Below are 26,314 nucleotides of genomic sequence, written 5' to 3'. Positions count from 1 at the left end.
GTTGGCCCAATCGAAGATAATTGCACGGTGCCTTGTAACTATTAATCGATAAGGTAAGTAAGCATTTGCATCGTTACGGGAGGCTTGCGCTTTAAATGAGATTTTCGCGCTGGATTTGATTTAACAATTTTGGGAAGAGCTTTCTCATATTGACGTCGGAGCAAAAGTTGCACGTAGATTGGACAACCTCTTTATTGCGATAGATTGTGTCTTTACAAGGTCTCGTAAACATGCAATGGCTACGTCAAACGCGTGGGAGGGTGCACGGCTTCCATATGGTAATTTCCCGACTATTAATACATCATTTATAATTAATTAAACATATTTTTAGACGCAACTTAATCAGAATCTGACCATAATAGTGCAATAATTAATAATACACTCGCAAAATAGTATGCGCTCGCGGCTCACCCACGTGGAGATAAATATGTGCAGCGGTAATAAGAGCGTTAAATCAACTTGAAAAAGTAGCTTCATTAACCTTTAACACCAACCCACACACTTAGGGTAAATAATTTTCTCTTGCAAAACAATGGGCCAAGTCCATTCATAAAGTATATGAATAGTTGCTTCAACCAATTGCAATGATTCTGGAAATACGTTTCCGCTAACAATTAATAACCGCTTTGACATGGAAGTTATTAAGTTGTGTCTATTCTTCTGGGCAATAAATGACAAGCAATGCAACAAAGTTGTAGTTCCAGTCAGGTTTCCAATAACTCATGGATTAATAATGGTAAATAATCCAGCTAATAGCGTCAAACAACTTTGAATTCGTTTATAATTCAAAGTTCTGAAAAATTAAAATGTGGCAATTTGTATGCACTCTCACAAAAGCGTCATATTTTTATTCCAAATTTGAATTTAAAATATTACATGTTTTGCCATTTATTAAAAACCTGTCAATACCTTTGGTGAATAATATTTACATATTTGTGCAATTAATGTAATAAACTGGTATCAGACAAAAAATACAGCCGCATATTGGACGAGATAAAAACTATGTACCTTTTTATGATTACAAGCGCTCATACGTCACATTTGATGTTGATTTTAATTTAAGCTCGTTAATATCCTTTATTTTTTTGACAAATGGTAGAGTACTTTTAAGCAAAATTCATGAGTTTACTTCCTAGTACTGCCATCATGGGGGCACTAAATTACTGTAATCACATTTCATAACTTTTGGCAAAATTCCAAAACTCTAATTTATTATTTGGTGCAGTGTAAAATAATAATAGACTAGAAAATTACAAAAAATCTGTGTACGGTAAACAAGCAACATCATAAAATACACATAAGTGGTTTAAAAGCTGTTAAGAACAAACAGTTTGCCTCAAATTTAATACTTTATTAAAAACAGAATGTGTGCAAAAATGGTGGATGCGCCGGGATATACAATTAACAATGACTGTAGAAAAAGATTGATTTATCACATTTGTACAAATCTCGCGACAGTTGCATAACGCAATAAAACGCTCCTTTTGGGCATGTTGTGTACCAGCCCGATGATATTATAAAGTTGGTATCAGCGGAAGTTCGGCTGGCGGCCTCCGAGTCAGCATACAGCGCACATTCTTGCATCTCTTAAAGCGCAATGTTTACAATATTACGTGCTTAAAAGTGCATAGCAAAAACATGCCGAAGATGTTTCCGTTCGCGGACGTAAACCAGCCGACAACGTAAGATTGAATTAAAAGTGTGACGCGTCATCACCCGAATGCAGTTTCCTGGACGGCAAAGCAGCAATGACAGTGTAATTTGATCGTTAACGCAATTGCGCGGGCTAACAATTTAACCCCAAGTTCTGATTTGGAGGTCAAATCCATATTCGTGATGGGGAGATTTGTTACCGTTTTATTCGAAAACTCGCTTGTTTAGATTTATAGACGCAAGATTAACTTACTTGCACAAAAAAGCTGCGAACATTTTAATTCATCAATTTAAAGTTTCAGATGCCTGCTCCGTAATTAATTAAAAACTCTGTTCAGATTTCCAACTAATTTACTACTTTTCAACTTGCATGTTAAAATAAATAAAAGCGCACGCTAAAAAGCTCAGCCCTTTCGAACGGTTGGAGTTAATTAGTAATTTGTTTTACGGATTAGCTGACATGTGCTGTGCACCACAGACAACAGACTAAATACGAGACTATCGTAAGTATAACTGTTGTTTGATTGCCATTCCCTATATTTTTTCAGTTCAATATATCACAAAAAGCTCAATATTTGCTCATCTTATCCTCCAGTTCCAGCCTTAACTTTCTTTGTTGATTTAATTAATAATTCCCGATTGCTTTAAGTACATACACCAAACCCATCCTTTACTTAAGCTTCCGTTTCAAAATTGTCGAATTTAATTCTAATAGTTTTACAGAAGCTAAGCTAAATCAGAGATTTTACATAACGTTTTGTGTTAATTCTGTTCGAGATCGAGCTCACGTTTTTTGCTCTAATTCTTTCAATTTCACAGTTACATCACATTGTTTTATCAATCAGTAGTTCTGAACTGAAACCGATCCCATCAGCGTGTGTATTTATAAAATGTTGTTTGATCTCAAATCAATATTCCATAAATAATAACCACGTTAACATTCTAGTGCAACGCACGTATCAACTACCAGATCAATGCCTCTGATCTTTAACAGTTCTCTAGAAGAAAGTATCTATTTAACACGAGAAATCTGATAAATTTTCAAACATTATCCTTTATGATATTGGACCACTTGAGGCTTCCGTCACATTGTCTGACCGGTTTTGCTATTCCTCCCTGCCACTAATTGTAGTTGACACTTTATCTGTTCCGCCACAGGAAGTTGACGATGAACTTTCCAAGAAAGCTAAAGCAAACTAAGCGAAGGATAATTAATAATAACTGAACAATGCAAAGTATCCTTGATAAAAATATCAACTTTTGGTTCGATCGATTACCGTTAATGTGTGTCCAATAGTTTGTTAAAACGGTCATTAGTCACAAATCGTTTGTTTTATAATCAATATTTGATGCCACACGTCATGTGTTCGGGATATTTTGCTATGTGTTAGCAACTACAGTCTTATTTATAATTTAGAGATCGAGCTTTCGGTGCAAGAATGCCGATTTTTTGAAAAATGTGTTATTGATTGGGAGTAACGTTGTTGCGTTCGGACGGTTTCTTATTGTGAGCCGAATTGGCGCTCGATGTTATGATCAATGGCTACGAGGAGTGGTAATGAGCGCCTTTCCGCACACCGGCCGGGCAAGGTATCCGGAGTGTTACATAACGCAGGAAGGTCCTGGAGTTGCGTTGGCGCGTCCGGAAACTTACTGGTTGTGGAAGTGCTGCACATATCCCCCGGGTCCTGACACCCGGCGATGGAGGCTCCTGACAGACATAGGTCTGAGCTGACTAGCATCGCCCCGCGGTCACCGCTGGCTCACTCCCGGACATTACGCGGGGTTCCTCGTGCGACCCCGTTGCGCCGCTGACTGCCGGCCTCGAGGATGTTCAGCTGCACCCGCGCATGCTCCCACGACAATCATGTGTTAAACAATTTCATACATCTTCATTTAACGCATTTCGTGCCGTTTTGCAGTCTCGCCAGCCACCCCCATTAACCCCAGCACGACAAAAATCCCACGAAATGCTCAAAATGCTTCCAAGGAACCGGAAGCGCTAAGCGCAACTGTCACCGAATCGATTACAAGACCACCCTCAACAGCCAACGGAGAACACTTATCATAAACTAACGGCCCGAGCCGCTGCCACACCGGACATATTTCAACCAAAGGGGTTGCACAGCTACTGCCTCCACACATAACACTCTCAAATTTTATAAAGCTCTTCGAAAATGACGCAATTTCTTAATTTAATATAACTACATGCGAGGGCGAATCAATTACTGTCCGACCTTTTGTTAAAATCCTTATTTTAAAGGGTAGTTCATTCATTATTTTACTAGCTGGAAGCCCCGTATTACCCTGAATTTAGCAAAAATTAATAAAATGTATTAAGCACATAATAAATTCATTGGTGTTGTTCTTGTTTATTCTAAACTTCTCGGTATGAACGATTAAGTAACGGAGCCTTGCCTAGCTTTGCAAAGCTTAAAACAGTATATCATTATACGAGTCTTATAAGATGTTCTATTGTGGTACGAATGAGTGCCACAATTAAGTCTTATAAAACGAGTGTAACATACTATTTTTTCTACTTTCTATTTTTGTTTTTTTTTTGTACTTTATATATTAAATCTTTGTTGAAAAAAATATAAAAGAATATAAAAGCATATCTATGTTTCTTTTAATGTTGTCTATGACCAAGTACCAGATTGTTCGACCCTTTAAATCACCCTCTAGAATGTTCGGTAACTAAAAGCACTAACAGAAACAAAAGATAATGTTTCAATTCTACAACAGGCGGAGCAAAAACATATTCTTTTAGCAACTAATTTTGAATCATGACTTTAGCTTTTCCATTTTTGTGGTTCAGCGTTTGCCGAATTCGCAAATACTGAGAGAATACAATTTTCAAATCGCTAAACTAAAAACCAATTTGAAAGGAAAGTTTGAACCTTTAAGTAAAAGACCAAATAGACCAAAATTATTCACGATGTTCTGAGAAGAAGAGTATTAAAATAAAACGCCAGTCAACTAAGGGTCCATTTTATTCAGACTTTGCATGTACAACAAACAGCAAATTATATTTCTAGAATATCTCGTTACAAAATTCTCCGAACAATTTTAGGTCCCACCACAGCACGATCGCTATAATACTTGCTTTAAAATAATACTAATGGATGTAAATGTGCGTCCTGAAAACTTTTGCGTCTAATTATGATTATCCTGGCGCGGTATATTGAGATTGGCACATAAAAATAAAGTGAGGTCACTTTGGCACACTAGACTAGAGCAAAAACTAAGATTGCTCGGTTGAAAAATTGCCTATAAAAGTATTTTAGGCCTAAATCATTTAATTCGCACGTTTGGTAAATAATTTTATCCTCTCGTATCTAAAATGTTAACATTCGTTTATCGTAAATACAGATCTATGCAAATATTGCGTATTAATTCAAGCATTGTTGTATAAATTATATCTGCTTATACAAACGGTGTTTCCTTTGAATGAGAATACAACGAAAAATTATTTTTAGAAAAATAGGTATCGTAGTTTCATTTATCATTTATCTATACTGACCCCGGGAATATCCTGCAAGAGATTAAACATTTTTTCATGTACTTGTAACAGAGGTAATTAAAGTGAGAAATTTACTACTCGATAGAAATACCAATGCATTTAACAAGTAGTTCGAAATAAAAAGCACTCATGGTCCATTCGATTATTTAAATAAATTAAACAACTCCATATTGACAGTAAATTGACTTGATTAAATCAGTCGTACAATGCTATAAGAAATTCCGACTACGGTACCTGTAACAGTCAGAATTTTTTTTTTCGTTTGATGAGTAAATAATAAAATACTGATCGTTTTTTTAATTTTAATTTTTAGACAGTTGCGTGGTATTGATTTTCTTACAGTACCATATCATTTGACATTTCTTGAGCTGAGTAAAGAACCAACCTTATAGTACTACTAGTGAAGTAGTAAAAATGATAAAATAAACAGGCCCTCCACTTCGGAATTATTTATTTATTTATCTACAATTTTTTAGACTTTTTTTGACAACTGTGTATAAGAAGTATTTATATGAATCTTGATTCTGAATAATAAATTATTAGAAAAGTCAAATTGTTTTCACTTTTCGGCAATTGTAGGTATAATGTTAGAACATATTATAGCAACTTGTTCTTGATTTTGAAAACACTTCTTTACGCTCGTAAGTCGTAATGCAGTAATAATATTTTACTTCACTAGTAATAGAATTATAAATAAGTAAATAACAAACACTTACTCAAGTGTTGTAAAAAATATTTTTTATGTAGATACATTTCCATTAGCTTGAGTTTCAGAGCATAGTTAAATTTTCATGTTGTAATTACTTTGTCGTTATTCGAATTTAACTTATAATTAAAGATAATTTAACATTAAATTAAAAAAAATTAACTGTAAAACTTAATTTTATTTTAGAAAAAAATATGTTTCGATGTTTGCTTAGACTGCGCTAAAATTTAATTGGTGGATATACATAGCAGCGGCCGATTTTTCTACTTTATGACATAAAACATTTAATTCGGTTTTACTTCGGCGGTAAAAAATTATGTCACGTTGTATTTGCATAAATAACTATTATTGAGAATGTCAGTTTTTACTTTAAACTTTTTATTATAATAATGTATGAAATAACTAGGTATTTATGATAATCTGTGTATGGGAGGACTAATAAATCTTAAAATGTTTCTGAAGTAACAAACAATACATAACACGATTTAATTCCTGATTGTACTTTAAAAGTTGAAGTACTTCCTTTTACATAGAACAATACAGATAAATATTTCATTCCCTAAAAAGATCTCTGCTATCTTTAAACGTATCACACATTCTTACAAACATTCCGTAATACCGTCGGAATTTCTTATAATACTGAATGTATTTAATTTACCAAAACCCTACATTATTACACAAAACGAAAACGGACAACAAGCAAATTTCTTATAAACCGTCTGAGGAGGAACGAGATGTAAATCCTCCTCTTCTTCATCATCCCCTGATATGCTCATTTCCTCTATACTAAAAGTATCGGTAAGTTCCTGGTGAATCCTCGATTCCTTTCGTGACAAGGGAAAAAAATTGACTATATCTTCTTCACTAAAACACCCCAAACGTTATTAACAAACCGTCGTAAAACCCTCACAAACCTATCATCAGTGTCCCACTGGACCAGCGGCTGATGGTCCTTAACTCCGGGAATTGGAAGTCTCTGAATGGGAATAAGCCCAGGAGTTGCATGATATTCCTGGTGCAGTCTACGGGCATGTTCTATCCGGGCTTCTAGTTTCCTCTGAAGCTGACGGGAAGTTGGCAAAGACCTAGGCGGCGACCTACTACTGTCGGCGCTGGAAGAATCGCTACCCTGAAGACGATTCATAAAATTATACGACCTTTGCGTTACCAAACTAGGACACGATAATGTCAAGAGCAAATCAATTTTTTAACAGTTTCAAAAATACGTACTCTGGGTTTTAATGACGCGTCCCCATTGTGGTCTCCACTATCAATACCACTATCTTCCATCACAATTTTATTAATTTGATGAAATATTGCGAGGTGGTGGTGTTGAAATCACATGTTGGAAGTGTGAGAAATTTGTCAAGTCGATGATTAGTTGGGGTGCAATCTTTGCAAAATGTTTATTTTCGTTTCAATAAATTTGTTGTGTGTGTCGTGTGATAATTCTGTTATCTGCACAGCACTTCCACCGCAACTGCCATGATACATATTGGGGAGTTATACTAAAAAATCAATAGAACGGTTCTGACGCCGGCTGTGTGGATATGCGTAAAGAAAGCCCCTATTTATTCAAAACACAAACACAACACGGAAAACAAAACGAAAAATTTATAAACCCTTTTAATATTTGCCTACTTTATTTGTTGATAAGTTACAGAATCACTACGTTGTCAAGACAACGCGTAAATATTGTCAGTTCATGGCCCTTGGCTAATGTCAGTGTAAATTTGTCACTTAAATGTAATAATCCTCGATAAAATGCCTCCAACAACGTCCATCAAAAAAGTTTTAAATACAAAAACTTTGGTAAATATTAACAAATCCCTTGTTGAAATTTTGTAGAACGTTTTTTAGAAAAAAAGTCGCCAAAGTAACACTCGCGTCGAGGACGGAGACGACTTAGAAGAATGGAAAAAGTCCAAGCAGTTGTTACGCCCAAAAGACCAGCTCGAATTAAGCGAAGGAGTACGACTTTGGTCTTGAAACACACCTTCTACCTATTTTTTCCAGGAATTAAAAGACATAATCGCCCGACAGCTAGGAACAAATGACCCTCTAATTCCGCACAATTTGGTCCAATTCAACTATGCCCAAGGAGGGTTCGAGCTGATGCCACCTGCAGGCCCTATGATTGTTGTTTACGAAGCGCAAGGCACCCAAGTGCATAAGGAATCCGAGGAGGCGAAAAAACAAGTCGTTGAGCAAGGACTTGACCGTACGATTTAATTATCACAAGATAGTATTTTTTAACTCGAGTAAATTGTAGCTGCGATTTTGGAAATCAGCCAAAGTACCGAAACACTTGCGGTGGAAGAACCAATCCCGGTAATCCCCGAGGAAGTAATTGAAGAAGTCGCAGCTGAAGAAAGTGAAAAACCGGAGGAGGAAACCGAAGCTGAGGAAGGCGAAGGTGAAGGCGAGGGCGAAGGAGAGGGTGAGGGCGAAGGCGAAGGCGAAAGTATCAGGCCTGAGGATGACGAGGATAAACCGCAAACTGGAGGAAAACCGAAAAAATTAACCAACCAGTTTAATTTTTGCGAGCGCGCTGCGCTTACGTATAATAATCCAATGCGGACGCAGGAAACTCAAACTATTCCTCCACCCATGGGGACTTTCTCGGCTAATGTTTTACAGTGGATAATTTACGATGCTTACCAGGAGGATTTTGAGGCACAGCAGTTGGAAAAAGAGCTTGAGAGGGAACGGAAGGAGAAGGAAAAAGCGCCGGTTTCCAGACACCAAGCCATGGCCAAAAAACTGGTCGGGAAAGCGCATCAGTTGAGCGAAGCGGTCCAAGGACGGGTCTTGGAATGTTGGAAGGTCTTGGAACGGATGGTTAACCAAAATACTTTCGATGATATTGCAAAAGGTGGGTGAAAGTTAATGCCGACTTTTCGTAATCGAAACGAGAGTAGATTACAGGTATTGGGAGGACCCGTCTGACGAATTTCGAGATGAGGAGGGCACTTTGTTGCCTTTGTGGAAGTTCCATTACGATAAAACGCGGAAAAATACAGTTACTGATATTGAGTGGAACCCACACTATTACGACTTGTTTGCAGTTTGCTTCGGTTTCTGTAGTTTTGTCTAAATCTTTGGTGCTTTCCGCTCACTTTTTGTTTACAGTGGATTTTATGAAACCGCTAGAAGAAGGCGCTGTTTGTCTTTTCACTTTAAAAAATCCCTCATTTCCCGACTATATCTGCATGACGGATTCCGCAGTCATGTGTGTCGATACCCACCCTAAATATCCTTACATGGTGGTAATAGGATTATATGATGGTAGTGTTAGTGTTTACAACGTTCAAGCCACTTGTAAACAACCTGCCTTTAGAAGCAATAATGTCACAAATAAGCACAGAGGCATTGTGTGGGAAGTAAGTCGCGTTTTACCATCAAAGCGCCAGTTTTTAATTTGTTTAAGGTTAAATGGGCACCTGATTTGCCCGACGGTGAAATGAATTTTTACTCGGTGTCGGAGGATGGTAAAATCAATAACTGGGTTTTAATGCAAAATGATTTAGCGGTGACGACTATTATTACCCTGTTTTTGGCCAAAGATGAAGTTTTTGGACCCGATGGAACGAAATTAAAAGTGAAAGGTAATTTATAGAAAAACACTTTGAAAAAAATAAAAAATAAAAAAATCAGGTTGCGCTTCATGTGTTAAGTTTCATCCTAAACAACCTCTCATTTATTTGGTTGGCACGGAAGAAGGCCATATCTACAAATGTAGTACTGCGTACAGTTCTATGTTTCTCCTAACTTACGAAGCACACCACATGCCGGTCTATAGAATAGATTTTAATCGGTATAATTCTGATATTTTTATATCGTGTAGTGGTGACTGGAGAATTAAAATTTGGGAGGACAACAGATTGTAAGTGATTTAATTTAAATTTTTTGGAAATAAAAATATTTATTTTTGAGGGAGCCACTTTTCGTTTTCGATGTTGGCGCTTGTGTTGGCGACGTAAAGTGGGCCCCTTATTCCTCAACTGTCTTTGCAGCAGTAACGAGTGAAGGCAAAGTCTACGTTTTTGATTTAAACGTAAATAAATACAAACCGATTTGTGTCCAAGCAATTGTATCCAAACGGAGAAATAAACTGACACGGATTTCCTTCAATCCGAAATTGCCTATTATAATTGTTGGAGATGACAAGTAATGGATTTTGGGTTTGATTTGTCACGAGTTAAAAAATTATTTTAAGGGGTTGTGTACAAACTTTAAAATTGTCACCCAATTTAAGAATTCCTTGTAAGGCCCCAAAGAAACAACAACATTTGGATCAATGGACCCTTCAATGTATGAAGTTGGACAAATTGCTGTCGCTAGTGAGGGAACCAGGAGCGTTAGATCTTCCCGAGGATACGGCAGAGTCAATAGAGTCATAAGCGTATTTTATCGGTAAACTTTATTAACATTGAATAAACTTCTACATAAATATCTAAACAATATTATTCAACAAAACGCTTTGGCACATAGTCATGTAACATAAAATAGAGTTCACGATGTTCACATCTGAAGAATTGAGCAACTAATTAGGTACAATAGTCGTTAAATAACCACTTGTTTAATGAAAGTGATTGAACAAATTGCCTGGTACATCTAATAAAATTATTTTCTGAATCGGATTTTTTTTAAGTCTTAGCTAGAGTACGGAGAATTAACTCGATTATCTGTACCCAAAAAATTAGTGCGGAGTCGCTTGGAACGTTATCTGTCTTAGCTCGTAAATGTTTTAAATTAAATCAAAAAGAAAAAAAATAGGAATTTGGGCATTAAGTTAATAACATCGACGATAAAATTTTTACGACGAACATTAAAAAAAATTATTTAAAACTTAAATCATTTGAATATAAATCTCGATTTAGCTCTCCGCATTTAAACTTAAATAATGTGCTTATCAACTACGTAATAACAAAATTATTTCTTGGAACTAGCTGATGGAAATACTGTGTATGATCACAAGAGTAGAACTACTCGACACAACTTTATCACAACAATTATTACGGAAAAGGAAGTCTACTTGGATTAGGATACTCGGGGTTTTCAATGGCACCCTTACCAAACTTTAGTTCTAGAAAATCTCTAATATTATTCGGACTCGGCACTTGCCGCCCGATAAATTCGATACTGGACATGGGATGCAGAAAATTCTCGGGAAACTCCATATTTTTATGGCTCGTGAACCACGAGTCCTTGGCCATTGTCCCATTTTTCGAATAAAACGGAAACAAGTTGACGTAAATTTTGTTGCTTTTGCTGTAATTAACCCGGTAGAAATTCCCCCCTGTGGCCTTCTCCCACAGGAAGCCCTTGGAGTCAACCACGGGCTTATCTCTCGCTTTCTTCAACCAAGGGCTCCTCAGTAAATCATCCCGATTGAAACCCACGTCCACGTCGTGGTCCCATGGCAGAATATCCCCGCTCCTCATGGCCCCCAGCAAACTCCCAGCCTCCAGCCAGTACCTGATCCCAGCCTCGTCCAAGCTGTTAAAGACGTGCTTCGCCGTCTTTCGCAAGTTGGAGAGACAGCAAGGGGGCGTCCATCGCCCCTCGTACAAATACGAGGGCATTTGATCGACTATGGTGCCGAAGCAACGGGAAGTCTCCCGTGTGCACCCGTACCATTCGGTTAAGCCGGTCTCGCGCACGACTTGCTTGATTTGGAAAACTTTGTACAGATTTTTCAAACGCTCGGTGTTAATTTGTTTTTGCTTGAACTGGGCGTGGTGTGACTTTAGAACAGGTTTCCCTTCTTGAAAGAACATTCCCTTAAAAATTTTAACCTGGCAAAAGCACAATAACTAAACTTTCGCCGAAGTCACGCAACTTACCTCCACCAGTAACGGGGCTGTCTGGATGTATAAGGACTGAGGGAACGGTAAAATAAACGGTTCTGGCAACTGCCGCAAAAGATCAGTTTCCATCAAAATGAAATGCTTGCCCGTCACCGCATCACAAAGATTATTTTTTGTTAAACTGTACTTAAGAGTCCATTCGCGCACGTTAACGTTAACTCTAAGACACCCCAGCTCTTTTTTACTCGAGACAGGGGCCACGATTATGGAACTGGGTTGTCTGCCAAGCTCGGCAACCATCAGTTGGAGGTTTTGTCTGGAGGAGATGCGAGTCGAGTCTGGCACGAAGAGAACATACTTTGTCTTTATTTGTAAAACTGGGTACCGCTCAGCGTAGGGGACTTTGAGACTGGAGGAGAGAGCGAACCCTTTCACGTTTTTCAAACTGTTATTTTTTAAATTAATGTCGAGAGGCGGGTATGGAAGCGAGTCGTAAATTATCATCACTTGGATGTTTGGAAACACGTTCAGGAAGGATTGAACGGTTGAGGTGACATCGTTTTCGAAAGATTCGAACTCGCGAACGATGATTGTCACCAGTTTACTGACATGTTTGGAAGGCGATTTGGTTGTGGTTTTTATGGTCGGAGGCGAGTGGTATGTTTTAAATCCCCCGAACGAAACAAATAAACGCAAACTATAGTAAATCACGATAACGTTAGCGAACACAACAATAAGTGCTATTAACCGGGCGAACTTTATACGCATAATCAGGTCACTGGTGGTTAGAGCTTCGCGTTTAGGGCATTTTTCGCCTTTCAAAGTCACGGTTTTTTATTATTTGGAGTGTGTGCATTTTTTATTAAATATTAATTTCATGTTTGACATTTAGATCTTGGTTGACAAGTCTCACCTTGAGACACCCTTGAAAGGTTTGAAGATAGTTCATGTGAACTACCGGGTATTAAAACTAAAACATGTAAGACCGCCTGTGTAACAAGACAAGTCCTTTTTTTAAATTACGTTTTAGACTGTGAGAAAACAATAACTTGGTCTAGTGTGTCTAAAAAACTCAAAGAATGTTACTTAGAATATTTATTCAACTTTTGACGATTTGTGTTTGGCAGCTCAAGCAACAAGCAATACAAGCTTACGGTAGGCCACCAAGTATACCGCAGTGTTGCCGAATAAGCAACCACATGCCCCTTACACCTAAGGGAACGAGCTGTGATAAAAAAATTAGCCCAATTTTCACTACTACTTCGTGTAATTATGATAGCTTTGAGAATAAGTAGAAAAATGTATAGTGATGATAGGGGAAATGATTAAAAGTCGTGGTTTTATTTAAGTTTCTTTTATTTCTATTCAAAGAATACATTGTGTTTGTCTAAAGTCAATATCATTAAATGGGTATGATACACTTTGCCCAGAATATTTAATATACAAAGACATTTCCAAATGAGATGATATAAAAATTTCAAGTATTACGTCGTACTTCTTAGAAGTAAAATGAGGGGGCGTTTTTCTATACAAGAAACAAGTGTAGCAACTAATGTTCTGGACAAACTGTTAATTGTTTTATTAAATATAGTACATCTGCGAAAGGCTTATTATATAATTACAACTGTCGTTCGCAGCGCCGTTTTAAATCTATCTTTAGAATTGTAATCGGTTTCCAGTTTAACGTACCTTCTAAGACATATTGACAAAGTATTTAAATATTTTTTGTCAGACAAAGTTAATTAGTAAATATTTCATTTGTATCGAATATGGAATGTTTAAATATATAACTGTTTGCATGACGTAACGATGTTTATATAATATGCTAAAGGCTTTCTTAGGCAAACATCCAGACAAATCAGACTGGAATCAGTACGAACTGCAGACATACAATTTGCAAATATACTTATCAACTAACTAGAACTATATTATTCTATTATCATATAATTATATTGTAATGTTTAAAAAACTGGCTGCAGCCTTACAAGATACAAAATGCTTGTTGCACAGCAATATTGCAGATTTCTGCAGTAGGGGCTGGGCGTATCCCTTCAGAGGAAGCAAGTATCATTTGATAATCAATTATTAGAATTCACTTTACACTATGTTCTATGTAAACTGTTTACAAAATTAAACAAATTGCAAATTGATGCCCCAAAATTTGATACTCAAAAAAAACTAGCGCTAAAATCTATAAAATATCTGAGTGCCAAAGTTCTGTAATATTTAAATATTCAACTTGACTAGGTATACTATATTATTAAAATTCTATCTACAACTTTATACAATTTGGGAAATACAGATGCTGAATATAATTATTGGAATTACCTTAGTTAAAATGCTAGAATGTAAAAAAATCAAACAATTATTGCAATTTTTTGTCGTGTTGATGATATTAAAATAATTGTTTTGGTTTTACAAAGGTGATAAAATATTTACAAATATGAACAAAAAATTGCAACAGTCTCTACAAATCATGACTTCTGTATTCAATCACAATATTATGTATGCACAAGTTTGATACAAAAATGTGTCTCAATGTTATTTTAAATTTGCCTCACAAATTTACTAACAAATTGACTGAGTTTGTTGAAAAAATAGCAATAACACAAAATAAATCAACAACGCAATTGGTGTTTCATTCACTAATAATTCTACGGCGTATAAAACATTTGAGCAACAATAAAAATAAATATACCTAAACTGAGATTAAAAGAATTAAATAACAAAAATAATAACAATGACTACTACTTTGTCTTCATCGCTGAGAAAGAATATTTTACTAAAAAATTATACGAATATTCACGAGCTTGCTAAGCTTATTAGGAAGTTTGTACTGTGATAACGCGCACAAAACCGAAAGAATAAAGTAGCTTTACTGTCTAAACTTGGACACGGAGTATTATATATTTCAGTCTTATGTACATTACTAGATGCGTTAATGTATAAAATAGCTTAATTTCGAGAATGAAATCAATCGCACGAAATAATATCTTGCCCACTTTGCAACTTATTTACTCTGAGCGAGCGGTCGGAAATTCGCAAGTGGCAAAGTGGGTGGCTTCTCGTAATAAAATATGGAGTATACAATAACAAAGATACAGATGGAACAACATTATAGCTAAAGAATATACAATCTAATCACAATGTTGCTAAATCATAACAATCTATCATTACGGACATTCTTACCTAACACATTCATAAGAAGCACTTTATTAATCATGAAAATACTTAAACGAGTCTATCTGTCTAAGACACTGCCTAGGTCTACACTAGCGCACCCTCTACTTTTGACTTTATCCTTGTCGCACATTAAGTGTAAACTAGTCGCTATCTTTACTGTATTCTAATATAGAGTCTCAGATCCATCGATTTCTCATGCCACCCACAATCACGACTTTTTATTTTTTTATTTTGCTTATAAAAATGTCTATTCCGGTCGGAACAAGCAATAACAAAGGTTTTTTCATATATTATTAACTCTGAAACAAGAGAACAATTTACGTATAATCACTTATTGATTTCTCTCTCTATAAAATTTAGACATCAAGTTTCTTAGAAAAAGGTTTTTTTGGGTTCGTGGATGGGGGTGGTATGGCGGGGCGCTTAAGCCCTGTATATGTAAGAGGCAGTGCGGGGAGGTGTCGGTGATGGCGATGAGGAGGGCGGCGAAGGGGAACTGGAGGATCCACTGCTCGTCGGCAATGCACTGTGCCCCGAACGTGGTGGGCGCGGCCGTCCCAAACTTCGTGCACCCACTCCGCCCTCCTCACTGTTTTCTCAGAGGTATACCTTCTTTACGCTGCGAGTGGTTGCAAAGCCATCACCTCGCCTATAATTATCACCCTGCAAGAAAACTCAACGTAAGGAAATCCACGCAAACTGCGGACACGTGGGGAAATCGACCTAACGACCACAAACGGTGGCGCGTGGGACGGGGTACCAGGTGATCAAAATTTTCCAACTGCAAGGCTACAGAACCTAATTTTTCATTGCGTTTCTGAATGAAAAATGTGCCAACAAAACGCAAAACTGGCGAAGTAGTTTCATATTTTCCCACCAGATTTAATGAATTATTTTCATTGCGGTTTAGCAAAACTTTGACAAAAAATTGCTGTTTGAGATGCAAAATTGTCTGCTTTTGTATTATCCTCGTATTATCACTAGCGGCTAGCCCCTGCCGGTCTACAAATGTTCGCTCAGTCGAAATGTTGCGAGCGAGGTCGGAACAGTACGAACGGAGACCATAACGGACTTCTCATTTCAGCTGGGCATATTGGAATAGTGGTTTTTATGGAAATATGTTGCGCGTGGCTGGGGCTTCGCCCCAGTTAACTAAAAGGAAACAAACCCCACGACCAATTAAACTCGAAAACGTGGAACTCGAAACGTGGAATAGTGTTTATGTTTATGAACTGTACGCCACCCTAGCTCCATAAAAAAACACTATTCCACGTTTCGAGTTCCACGTTTTCGAGTTTAATTGGTCGTGGGGTTTGTTTCCTTTTAGTTAACTGGGGCGAAGCCCCAGCCACGCGCAACATATTTCCATAAAAACCACTATTCCAATATGCCCAGCTGAAATGAGAAGTCCGTTATGGTCTCCGTTCGTACTGTTCCGACCTCGCTCGCAACATTTCGACTGAGCGAACATTTGTAGACCGGCAGGGGCTAGCCGCTAGTGTATTATCTCGCTATATAATCGCGTTTTTGCCTCAGAAATGTAATGAATATTTAAGCTGTTAAGTCAGAACCTGCGGTGGAACAATTTTGCAAAAAATTGAGCGCCGTTTGCAAAAACACAATGTTTACAAGCCGCGAGTCCGCTTTTCATATTATCCGGGACAGTTTCCACGTACTTTTCGTGTTTTTTGTTGGATTTTCTTGAACCATTTTCGAAATGTTACTCGGTAAATTTATAGAGCGCGCATGCGCGAATCTTAAACATCGAATGGGACATGCGATAGACACTCATTCAATTTTTATTAATTAACGTAAGACACACGTAAGGCACGTAAGAGTTGTAAGCATTTTCATTGGACCGTTTGAGGGCGGCCATTAAAATTACAGAAAAGACCAATCACGTTAGGTTTTGCATTTCATTCAAAATTATATTTTCAGATATGATTGGTCCATTTAAGGTCGCCCATTAAAATAAAAGTAAAAACCAATCATTTTGAGTTCTTGGATTCATTCACGCATTCATTCATCATACCTTAAAAGTAGGTCACTGACAAAGCCGTTTTAAATTAAAAGATAGTCAAAGTTTTGGCGATAAAATCGGTAATAGGAGCAGGTCACCTAAGCAGCCACAACATTTTCACTGTTTTTTTAATTAGATAAGATTTGTGTGAATGTATAATTCATGATAAAACTTAGAAAATCGGACATGAAACGTTATGAAACTTTGCAGGAAGTTTACTTAACTTTCTTAAAAGGGTGTTGGAAAGTAATCACAAATCTGGTAATTTTGCTGTTTATTGCTATAACAACAATGATAAATTTAAGTTAATAAGCCCCATTGCTTATTAGATCACCTGGTACAAATAACCACTGGTAGTAATTAACTGTTCTCAATATTTATGATTAAAAATAACTGCTCTAAGTGAAAAATATGCAAACGGGTCTACGAGTGGGCTCAGAAATGCATAGATGTTCTAGAAGTGTCAATAAAATCCCTTTCAAACTTCCAAATCCACATCAACTTTCCACAACATCCATAAAAAATAATATTCATCGAACATACCAACCTGATGTGAGCGTAGGGTGCCGAAATTATCACGACCTCGGTAATTATCCCGGCCATTGTAGCCAGCATCAGTCTGAAATTGGAAGAGGGTCTCTGAATTATTTTGATGAGGGCCCTTTCGAAGTGTATTCTTTGGCGAATGTAGCTTTGGTGGAGGTTGCGGCACCAGCACTGGCTCAGCGTACGTCACCTCCTCCTGCGGCAGCAGCTTGGGCTCCGCTTGTATCCTGAAAAGCGGCAAAGAACTAAATAAAGCGTTGTTTTCGCTTTTCTCCACTCGACGGGTACCTGTTCATGTTTTGCCGCTGCTCGAAGTACTCGTACTCCGTGTCGGGATACGGCAAGTTGTCGTCTTCGTCTTTGTGGCACTTCCTGCCGCAGAGGTACCCGGCGATGAAGCCGACCACGAGGGCTGACACGGCCCCCGCCACCACCGCCATGATGAGGGTCTCCACCGAGTACTGGGCGGGCAGCGTGTCCGCGGCCGAAACCGCCGGATCTGCACAAAAACACGCTAGAAAAGATTACATACAGGTTTTCACTCACCGCTGCTTTCGTACGTCTTGTCTTGGACAATGTTGATCACTTGCCCGTCAGGCTGGTCTTTGCTGGGCTGGTGGTCTTGGTTGAACTTGGGTTGGCTGGAGCTCAAGCCGCCCACTGACCCAGCGTCTTTGCCCAGCTTGGGCGGGGGACAGGCAGTGTGTTGGCCCGTGGCGACGCTTTGGAAAAAGTAACTCTCGTCGCCCCAGCGACCAGAGCCGTGCGACCTGCATTTTCCCTGCACCTTGTCCCACGCGCAGTAGGGATCTTGCAGTGCGACACATTCGCTAAAAAAATGACGAGTTCAACGAAATGAGAATTTCTGTGATAGATTTACATAATTTTCATCCACGACAAACTGAGCGTAGACATTTTAATTTGGTATTTTTCTTGTGGCCTAACAGTGAAGGATTTAAGTCATGCCAAATATTGTTATTTTAAATAAAATTTTTACTGGTGTAGTTTTTTGTACATTCTTTTTTGACACCCAAGTATTATGCTTCCAAAAGAACAAGACCTTTGCGAATCCGTTCGGATTTGCGCCAAGACTCTTGTTTACAACGTAGTAAATTACAAACCTCGTTAGCTTACCTGCAACTCGATATTTTATTGCTGTCGCATCGGTGCAGGCGAAGGGATTGCACTTCTCCGTCTGAAATGACGACGAGACGACCTTCGTTCTTGGAATTTCGCACCACTTTGATTCCTCTTACAGGCACATGGACTGGGAACACTTGGATTTCTTCGACCACGACGGGCCGGACGCCGTAGCGCGTTTCCGCCGACAGGCCGTTCACAGCTTTGATTATTTTACCGTTATCTGAAATACACATAAAAGCTACACTAACAGCGTCCATCTGCAAATGATGTTTCTTGTATTTCGCTGCAGCATGTTACATTTTGCAGAGGGAAATTTCATCGAATTTCATCGGAGTTATTTTTGATACCAATTTCCTGAGTGCATAGAAAATTACCATGCATTTTCATCACATGAGTGCATATTACAGAACCAATATGCACAAATGAGTCAGATGGTAGCGGGATTTTTAGTAATTTTCTCTTCGCAAACGGGAGTTATTCCTGAACAAATATTTTCAGAATTCGCAAAATATGGTTCAAATTTTCTGCTGCGACATTTTATTACGCGGAAAATCAGGATTATTTGGGATGGAATCTGTTTATTGATTCAGCTGATTTTCGGTTGAAAGACACCAAATGTGAAGTGAAAAACTGATCGTTTACATTTATAAAATTTGTATTAATTCAAGCGCTGTTTAGCGCTGCAAATCAATAGAATGTTTATTTTTATCAAACCGCATACAAATATCGCTTTAATAAATACTTCATTTTGGTCAATTGAGTGATTACCATGTTGTCCATAGAGACTGGAATTAATCCTAATGACGTTTAACGGTACAATGAAACATAATTAAATGATGTAAAGAGTGGGAGAGGTTCAATTTTTGCGTTAATACCACAAATCCTACATACTGTTCACAAAAAAATGTTGTCTTTGTGAGCTACTGTAACTGAATTTTGTAATTTCGGTGTTGTAACCAATTTGTATAAAAAGCAACTTTAAAGTAATGACATTACTTGAAGAAAAAACTCCAAGCAACTTAAAACGTCTTCAGTAATGTTACGTAATTAAAAATAAAATTAATTACTTGTAACAGTTTTTAATTAAAAATTCTTTTCAGCAGAAGCTAATTCGATTGAAAAGCTATCTACATGTATTAAACCCGTTGAAATTTATTTCAATTAAGTGAGTAAGAAAAATCAATATTTTTTATACAACAAACGCAAAGGTTTCCCGGCTTTTTCAAATAAAAACTTCCTATTCCTATTCCTATTTCATTAATATTATCTATTTATCTTTGATCAATGATCACATTTGTATTTCTTTTTGTATTAAGTCCGAAGAAATTAATACAGTTAAAGAAAGTTTTACTGGGTTGAATGAATATATTGCTTACAAAAAATCACCTCCTTCGAGGGGTTGATTGAGAAGACGTTGTTGGATTTTGTTTTTGTTAAGCATTAGTTTTGGAAAAGGTGTCTGTTGAAGAAGTTTAAGTTACGTGGAAAATGTGCGGCGCAAATTCCCGCAAAGAGTGCATCTTTGTAATTTTAATAGCGCATACGAAATTAAGTCTTGTAAATAAAGGTAGGTGCGGTAGATCGGTGTTTCGCAACTCTTAAGTTTACTTAACAGTTTTGACAAGCTTTATCAGTTTTAACCTCGGATTTGAAACAATGTTAACTAGTTTGTAAGCTAGAACGTTAAGTCAAGTTTCCAATAATTACCAGTTCCAATAAAAAGTACGTCGTAAGTTTTCCCTCCGGGCACTTTAACTTGTGGATCGACGGCGATTTGGGTGAAGCGATAACTGCAAGAAAAACATTATAAAACGCTGGGGTGCGAGTCGAGACGAGCTTACTGGAAAATCGTTCTGATAACGATCGGTTGTCCGAAGAACGACGGCACGCTTTCGTCCATCAGCGAATGTGTTTTGATGAAATTGAGGGTGAGATCGGGCAACGTTCTGCTGTCGTTGTGACATTGTCCAGGTCTCGGATCAGGCACTTTCGAGCTTTGCACAGGCAGCCAATTGGAATTTATGGCCGACTGTTCCTTGAAGTTGCCTTCAAACGTATCGGTGATGTCCTGCAGACTGAAGGCGCACACGGCACTGCCCGATATGCTGTTCGGCGGTGTCGTGAACGTGCCGTAGATCAATTGGGCGTAAACATCGCCGTATTGGCCCTCAATCAATTCAGTCGTTGACTCTGCAGCGGTTTAAACAAAATTAATGAGTCTGAAATAAGGGCCATCACTTCGGAGGAACAACTTGACAAACGATCGAAACTTTAACGGCGGGCCAACTTTTTTACTTTTACTGGAGTTATCCATTCGGTTTATGGTGCAGTTATATCAGTGAATACTAAAGGAGTAAATTGCTCCGGTGTTGTTTGCGTGATTTTCTGAATTATGGAAGTGTATAAACTTTCAGTTGCCCAAATATAAAATGTTTTATTAAAAAGTTGGGATGAAACGTCGTTTCGGGTTAAACTTTTCACATTTATGCCGCTAAAATGAAAGCGAACGCCTATTTTCAGACAAACCCAACGCTTCACACGACTTAATACGCGAAACGAACGTCCAAGTAAGTCATCAAACTTGACTCCACGTTTTAACACAACTTCAGCCCACAAAGGAATTTCAAGAAATATTTCCCACATTTTTATTAAAGAAAAATTTTACTTGAATACATTTCTGCAATTTATTGTTATCTATTGTAGCTTCCATAATGAGAATTTCGATTTCATTATGTGAGTATTACGCGCACAAAGCAGATAATAATTAAAACAACTAATGTAATGTAGGGTTTATTACTTTATTAGAAAATGCAATGAAATTGTGATTATATTTACAAAGAGTGAAAAAAACATGTTCCTAGACAATTCATTTGCAATTACTGAAGAATCATTCAGTAATAGTCAGTCAAACGCAAGTGATTCTGATGTAGAATTCGGTATAATTTTGTATTAGTTTTTGTGAAATAAATGGATTACTAATTTGTTGCTGAAGGCTTTTACAACAGATCGATTTTATTTCTCGTTGAAACAGATAAATAAACCCTATTCCAGAAATCACTGTGGCAAAAATCAGGACCGAGTGCATTTGCAGAGAATGAGCGTACATTCGTCAGTAAATAGATTAACATGGCAAATACATTATCTTGGTTTAATTTAAAATGCTTCTTACGTGCAAAGCGCTCGTGGCGCATCTTTTACAATTCGTCTAACTGAGTTAGCGACTAGACCGGATAACTTAATCACAACTTCAGTCTGCAACTGACTTCCTCAAACTTCCTTTACGATTGCATTTCAGAATTATAGCTTTCTCCCGATCTATAAAACTCCCCGAGAAAGAAACCGAAAATAGGAAAAAAGAAGTGCGGGATACACAAAAAGGGGAGAAGTAACTAAAAAATATGTCTTTTTAATCAAAGCTCCCTAAGTGTTAGCAATTCGCTTCGAGTTGAGCAAATTCTTCCTGTAATGCTTTAAGAGCCTCGTATATAACAGCTAATGCTTTATTAATACGACAAAATATAAATATTGCACTCACGTATCTCGTTGAAGTAGAAGGGAAACTCCCCAGTGACGGAGCAGTTTAGTCTGGATTTGAGAAACGAAGTCCAGCGGTTTCTAAAACGGTGCGGTCCGCCCCTGTCATTCTTGCAAACTCTCGCAACGCGCGAATAAACCGCCTTGGAGAAAAGTTTTTGTTGAAGAAAAAATTGCCAAAACAACAAAAAATAAAATTTACCTTGCCACAGTTGATATATTCGACTGCTGTCTCCCGAAAGAAGAAATAAACGAAGTCTTTCTGGGTCATGGAGCTGACAAAGTCAGGAGCTGGAATAGAAAACAAATTAATCAAAAGCCGTTCGAAGACAAAAACGCATCAGAAAACTCACCGTTGAGGCTCATTGAATCGTATTGTTCCGTCTGTAGCGGCTCCCTGTAGATAATAGGGTCCATTCCGCTGAAATCGGCCACCGTGCCCGTGTACAAATCGCCATCTGAAAAGAATAGATCCCGGCTGAAATTCCCTTCAATGGCGAAAATGCACGCGCGATTAAATTTCACGAAAATTATCTAATTTCGGGAACACGAAGGCCGGGCGCTAGATCCTTTCCTCGAATTCGCCACATCAATTGTGGTAAATTTATCACGCGAAATAATTTCAGGAAACATTGTTGTTTCATTTCTCTATACCCGCGGGTTTTGTTCCAGGTAGGTGCTATTAATAAACGCTGCTCTGATCCCATCAACTTTTTCACAACGGATTCCATAGGAAAATCAATGTTTTCGCTTCTTCCAGCTTGACATATCCGGCGAAATGCAACACTCCAACATGCCACTGCTACATTTGACTGATTTTACATGCCATCAACTTTAATCATTGATTTTTGAATTACAACACAGATTTCAAAATCGTAAAGTGACGCGAAAGCTTTTCTAAACATTTCGCTCTTGCAATAACTCCAACATTTGAACACATCCATCAAATTAAAGCTTGCCATTTCATCATCTTCTTTCATCTAACAACTGTTTAGTTTCAAAATTAACAAGCTTAATACCTATCGACACTCTGATGCAAACCAACATTTTTTTTCTGAAGCGTTTAAAATTATTGTCAGAATGACCAGACAAGGAATCATGAAGTTCATATTCATCATTTTTGCGCTACGTCTTTATGGATAACCTGTTTGGCATTCATTCAAGTACGAGTAGTTTATGGAGTTTGGAGAATCTCTCCATCCAGATGATTCACAGCTTGTGTAATTGCTGCCTTTAAATTAGCTGTCGTTCTGTATTAGCGATTTTCTTTACGACCAAGTATTCCTCAACCCAACAAAGTGAGAGACTTGGGATTTTCTAATGTGAATTTGATGAAACTGTCGCTCATTTTTATCATTTCTTCAAAAAATCTAATGGTCTTCAAACTAATCCCACACTTCAATGATTTTCGTTTCTCAGTTTGTAAAGAAGGAAATGTTATTCAAGTTGTTCTGAAGTTGAAGATAATATTTCTTCTTCGAAAATAAACACTCAAAAATGGCCATTTTTGCCGTTTTTTAAAACCTAATGAAATGAATAACGGGTTCGGTAAAGACACGTTTGAAAGAAATGTTTTGTTCCGGAAAAAGTAGCCTAGTTCGACAACAAATAGTGGGTAATTAGTAATTAGTGGTGATTATTGTGTGTCGGCGACAATGGATGTCGCCTGCCTATCCCAGCATCCTGTTCTTGAATAATCCTCTGTTCAATAAGTGGGTTACATCTATCATTGGCCCTTGTGTCGTGAAGGCTAATTAGAGCGGCGCGTCTTGGAATAACGAGGACAATAGGGTTGATGAGGATAACTATATCATATTGAAATTGTTTCACAATCGGGTAGGTGTCGTGTCGAAAACCGGTCGAATTAATTTAGTTAGGCACTATTCCGTGTTGCTTAGCCTAGTGTCACGTTCACATGGGACGAACTTCAAAGAGCGCCGAAACGACGACGGCGGCGCGATACGCCGAGAATAACGAGCGCAAATAATGAAGACGTTTTATGCATGTTTGAATGTAACAAGGCTGTGCCATACAACACACGGCTTTCGGCTTTGGGAGTGAAAACCGAAAAAGCCCTGATTAAAATGCAGATAAAGCTCGTTTAATGATGGATTCCTTGTGTCGCTTTATTTCAAGGATCCGGACAAGACGGCCGGGTTCAGACCGCCGTTAATTGAATGCATTTTTAAAGACACCGCAATCACTGCGAATATGACCGGCGCAGTGCTAATACAAAGGTGCAATACGAGGCAGACCGACAAATTAGAGGATGCATTATTCATCAAATGCATGCGCATATCATTGGAAACATTAGCGTCTACGGCACAAAAGGGAGCATGTACAATAGGCTCGTATTTCACCCAGTCAAACACATTAATTCAAATTTAAAATTGAAATTTACTATTTATTGTTATTTGCATTAGATGCGAGCCCGTCTGACACATTTCAACCTACATTTGTGTGTCAGACCGGTACTAATTCGGCAAAAATCTGGTCCGTTTTTGACTACGAATTAGCCAAGTCGTCCTTAAATTAACTATTCATCCTTGCCCTTCACCGCTCCGTCCTATAAGTTACAGTGATATTTTATTAACGCTCGAGCACCCCTGTGTATCATCTAGATTTCCAGGTACCCAACGCATGCATATCAAATCCACATAACTGGGCATATTAAGAATTAATTGCTGCTAACCCCAAGTCGCACTAGCTTAGCGGTTATACACCGGTCTCCCTGTATAATCAATTACAAGGCCCTACAGAGCATCTCATGTAACGGCTGAACCCTAATATCTCGAAGGGTTCGTAAGACAGACAACTGCGGTTTGTGGTCGGCATCTTTCTTGGCCCAGTTGATAATTATCGATCCTTGTTTTTGCTCGACTATTTTCCATAAATTTATTACAACTTCTAGAAATATTTGCATAATTGCTTTGGGACCTATTTAAATTACTTCAGTTCACAACACATAAACAAGAACGAAATTGGAGAAAAAAAAACTCTAGGCTTTTTGTTCTCGCTCGGCGTACTTTTTCGACATTTTTGGTTGAAAATTTCCAACCTGTTTTTACAACAAACACCAAAGATTTTTGTAAGCTTTGTTCCCGGAACGCAAACAAAAACAACCCAGAAATGAATGGTCGGCACCACTGACAAATTTCGTAATTAAGATTTAAACAATACATCTTTATACGGACGTAATTTAATTTTCAACGCTCTGAAGTTACGGCAAATTTGTTCAATCAATGGCTGAAAGAAAACAAATTTTATTTTCAATTCGCGTCACAAAAAAAGGCAAATTATTAAAGCAGCTCCAACGACAATATTTTCAGGTAGGTGATAAGCAGGAACAAGAGATTCAGTTAAGTTTCACGTTTTTTCAACTTTAAATGTTTCAGTATTGCTAAAATTGTAACGCACATTGGTTTAGTCGGAATTTTATTTACTGTGTTTTCATAAAATGTTCCAGAAGCTTGTTTTCGTAAAGCACGTTCAATTAGTGCATTACTTTATCATTTTGTTTGATAAAGAAAGAGCCAACATTTGTTTCAAATAATCTGAGCCGCGGTCGTAATTATTCTGTGTGAGGATGTCGGCGTAAAATTCCGCAAAAGGTCACAGCAATCGTGAACAGAAATAATAAAAATCATGTGCTGCGTTCGAGGTATAAATCGTATAAAGGATGTTACAGCCCCAATTCATAATTCATAAAATTTTATTGTTGTTGCTTTCGTCTCATTTCATTTTTAATGTTTCATCAGTTTCAAAGCTGCTCCATCTCTCAAATACCAAATAAAATTTTAATACTTTCATTGCATTTTGCTTTTCGGCCGCGGTAAAACGAAGCTGATTTGAGGGCGAATTCCCGGATCTTTTGTCAGCCCGGAATCAAATCTTCGCTTCAGCTGCCATAATTCGTGTAGTTTCGTAAACTTTGCTCTTCGTAACAATCCAAAATATAACCTTCCGCGTGTTTGCTTTTGTCCGCGCTCGGATACATCATTTTTTGTTTGGCCATAATGCCATCTGAAACGTATTTATCTCTCCGCCTGTCGAATTTTATCAAGACTCGCCTCGACTTTATTAGATGAAACAATTAACACACGGCTCCGCGGACCGCAGCCGGAATCATCAATCGGCTGCCACACTACTAAATGAAATTAATTAAAGTGGAGAGAGCGAATCTGCTGCGATGA

General features: G+C 37.8%; 5 protein-coding genes across 27 annotated transcripts in view; 1 reads left to right on the top strand and 4 right to left on the bottom strand.

Annotated features, from left to right (window-relative positions):
- Positions 1-3,728, bottom strand: part of Ih (I[[h]] channel) — a 68,898-nt gene extending 65,170 nt beyond the window's left edge. For 6 of the 18 annotated variants that reach the window (XM_064355704.1, XM_015982032.2, XM_015982033.2 and 3 more), the window contains exon 1: positions 3,308-3,716. In XM_064355704.1, the coding sequence (XP_064211774.1) occupies positions 3,308-3,395 (88 nt within the window). In that variant the 5' untranslated portion in view covers positions 3,396-3,716. Of the gene's footprint in view, positions 1-3,307 lie in introns of all 18 variants that reach the window. The other 12 variants (XM_064355701.1, XM_064355707.1, XM_064355705.1 and 9 more) reach the window with 8 other exon arrangements.
- A 900-nt stretch (positions 3,729-4,628) lies between these two features.
- On the bottom strand, positions 4,629-7,380 carry LOC660940 (uncharacterized protein). The gene is made up of 3 exons (XM_967134.4): positions 7,113-7,380; positions 6,797-7,011; positions 4,629-6,746 (listed from the first exon to the last, which is right to left on the bottom strand). Exons 1-3 carry the CDS (start codon positions 7,170-7,172, stop codon positions 6,548-6,550), a joined length of 474 nt encoding a protein of 157 aa, XP_972227.1. The 5' UTR covers positions 7,173-7,380; the 3' UTR covers positions 4,629-6,547.
- A 146-nt stretch (positions 7,381-7,526) lies between these two features.
- LOC660886 (uncharacterized protein) lies at positions 7,527-10,346 on the top strand. 2 transcript variants are annotated; one of them, XM_008198005.3, is made up of 10 exons: positions 7,527-7,694; positions 7,743-7,853; positions 7,899-8,103; positions 8,155-8,757; positions 8,804-8,965; positions 9,015-9,265; positions 9,313-9,490; positions 9,540-9,768; positions 9,819-10,052; positions 10,102-10,346. In XM_008198005.3, the coding sequence occupies exons 1-10, from the start codon at positions 7,647-7,649 to the stop codon at positions 10,283-10,285; spliced, it is 2,205 nt and encodes a 734-aa protein (XP_008196227.1). In that variant the 5' UTR covers positions 7,527-7,646; the 3' UTR covers positions 10,286-10,346. The 2 variants fall into 2 exon arrangements, with proteins under 2 accessions (XP_008196227.1, XP_064211585.1); XM_064355515.1 differs by lacking the exon at positions 10,102-10,346 and having other exon boundaries at positions 9,540-9,772; positions 9,823-9,953.
- LOC660833 (uncharacterized protein) lies at positions 10,287-12,638 on the bottom strand. The gene is made up of 2 exons (XM_967036.5): positions 11,732-12,638; positions 10,287-11,683 (listed from the first exon to the last, which is right to left on the bottom strand). Exons 1-2 carry the CDS (start codon positions 12,461-12,463, stop codon positions 10,901-10,903), a joined length of 1,515 nt encoding a protein of 504 aa, XP_972129.3. The 5' UTR covers positions 12,464-12,638; the 3' UTR covers positions 10,287-10,900.
- A 395-nt stretch (positions 12,639-13,033) lies between these two features.
- Sema1a (Semaphorin 1a) overlaps positions 13,034-26,314 on the bottom strand; it is a 118,428-nt gene continuing 105,147 nt past the window's right edge. For 3 of the 5 annotated variants that reach the window (XM_015981928.2, XM_008198108.3, XM_064355514.1), the window contains 10 exons: positions 22,475-22,579; positions 22,324-22,412; positions 22,123-22,264; positions 20,429-20,777; positions 20,295-20,377; positions 18,579-18,807; positions 17,991-18,274; positions 17,733-17,943; positions 17,446-17,689; positions 13,034-15,541 (listed from right to left, as the gene is read on the bottom strand). In XM_015981928.2, coding sequence (XP_015837414.1) covers positions 15,476-15,541; positions 17,446-17,689; positions 17,733-17,943; positions 17,991-18,274; positions 18,579-18,807; positions 20,295-20,377; positions 20,429-20,777; positions 22,123-22,264; positions 22,324-22,412; positions 22,475-22,579 — 1,802 coding nt within the window. In that variant the 3' untranslated portion in view covers positions 13,034-15,475. Of the gene's footprint in view, positions 15,542-17,441; positions 17,690-17,732; positions 17,944-17,990; positions 18,275-18,578; positions 18,808-20,294; positions 20,378-20,428; positions 20,778-22,122; positions 22,265-22,323; positions 22,413-22,474; positions 22,580-26,314 lie in introns of all 5 variants that reach the window. The other 2 variants (XM_008198110.3, XM_008198109.3) reach the window with 2 other exon arrangements.

Source organism: Tribolium castaneum, chromosome 3, assembly GCF_031307605.1.
Source record: "Tribolium castaneum strain GA2 chromosome 3, icTriCast1.1, whole genome shotgun sequence".
Taxonomy (NCBI): Eukaryota; Metazoa; Arthropoda; class Insecta; order Coleoptera; family Tenebrionidae; genus Tribolium; species Tribolium castaneum.
This window is presented reverse-complemented; position numbering and strand designations above follow the sequence as displayed.

Coding starts and splice junctions, on each gene's coding strand:
- LOC660940 (XM_967134.4), bottom strand. CDS start 7,172: ATGGAAGATAGTGGTATTGATAGTGGAGACCACAATGGGGACGCGTCA. Junction 7,012..7,112: donor ACGCGTCATTAAAACCCAGA/GTACGTATTTTT, acceptor AATCGTCTTCAG/GGTAGCGATTCTTCCAGCGC. Junction 6,747..6,796: donor CAGTGGGACACTGATGATAG/GTTTGTGAGGGT, acceptor GGGGTGTTTTAG/TGAAGAAGATATAGTCAATT.
- LOC660886 (XM_008198005.3), top strand. CDS start 7,647: ATGCCTCCAACAACGTCCATCAAAAAAGTTTTAAATACAAAAACTTTG. Junction 8,104..8,154: donor CGTTGAGCAAGGACTTGACC/GTACGATTTAAT, acceptor AGTAAATTGTAG/CTGCGATTTTGGAAATCAGC. Junction 9,266..9,312: donor ACAGAGGCATTGTGTGGGAA/GTAAGTCGCGTT, acceptor AATTTGTTTAAG/GTTAAATGGGCACCTGATTT.
- LOC660833 (XM_967036.5), bottom strand. CDS start 12,463: ATGCGTATAAAGTTCGCCCGGTTAATAGCACTTATTGTTGTGTTCGCT. Junction 11,684..11,731: donor CAGCCCCGTTACTGGTGGAG/GTAAGTTGCGTG, acceptor TGCTTTTGCCAG/GTTAAAATTTTTAAGGGAAT.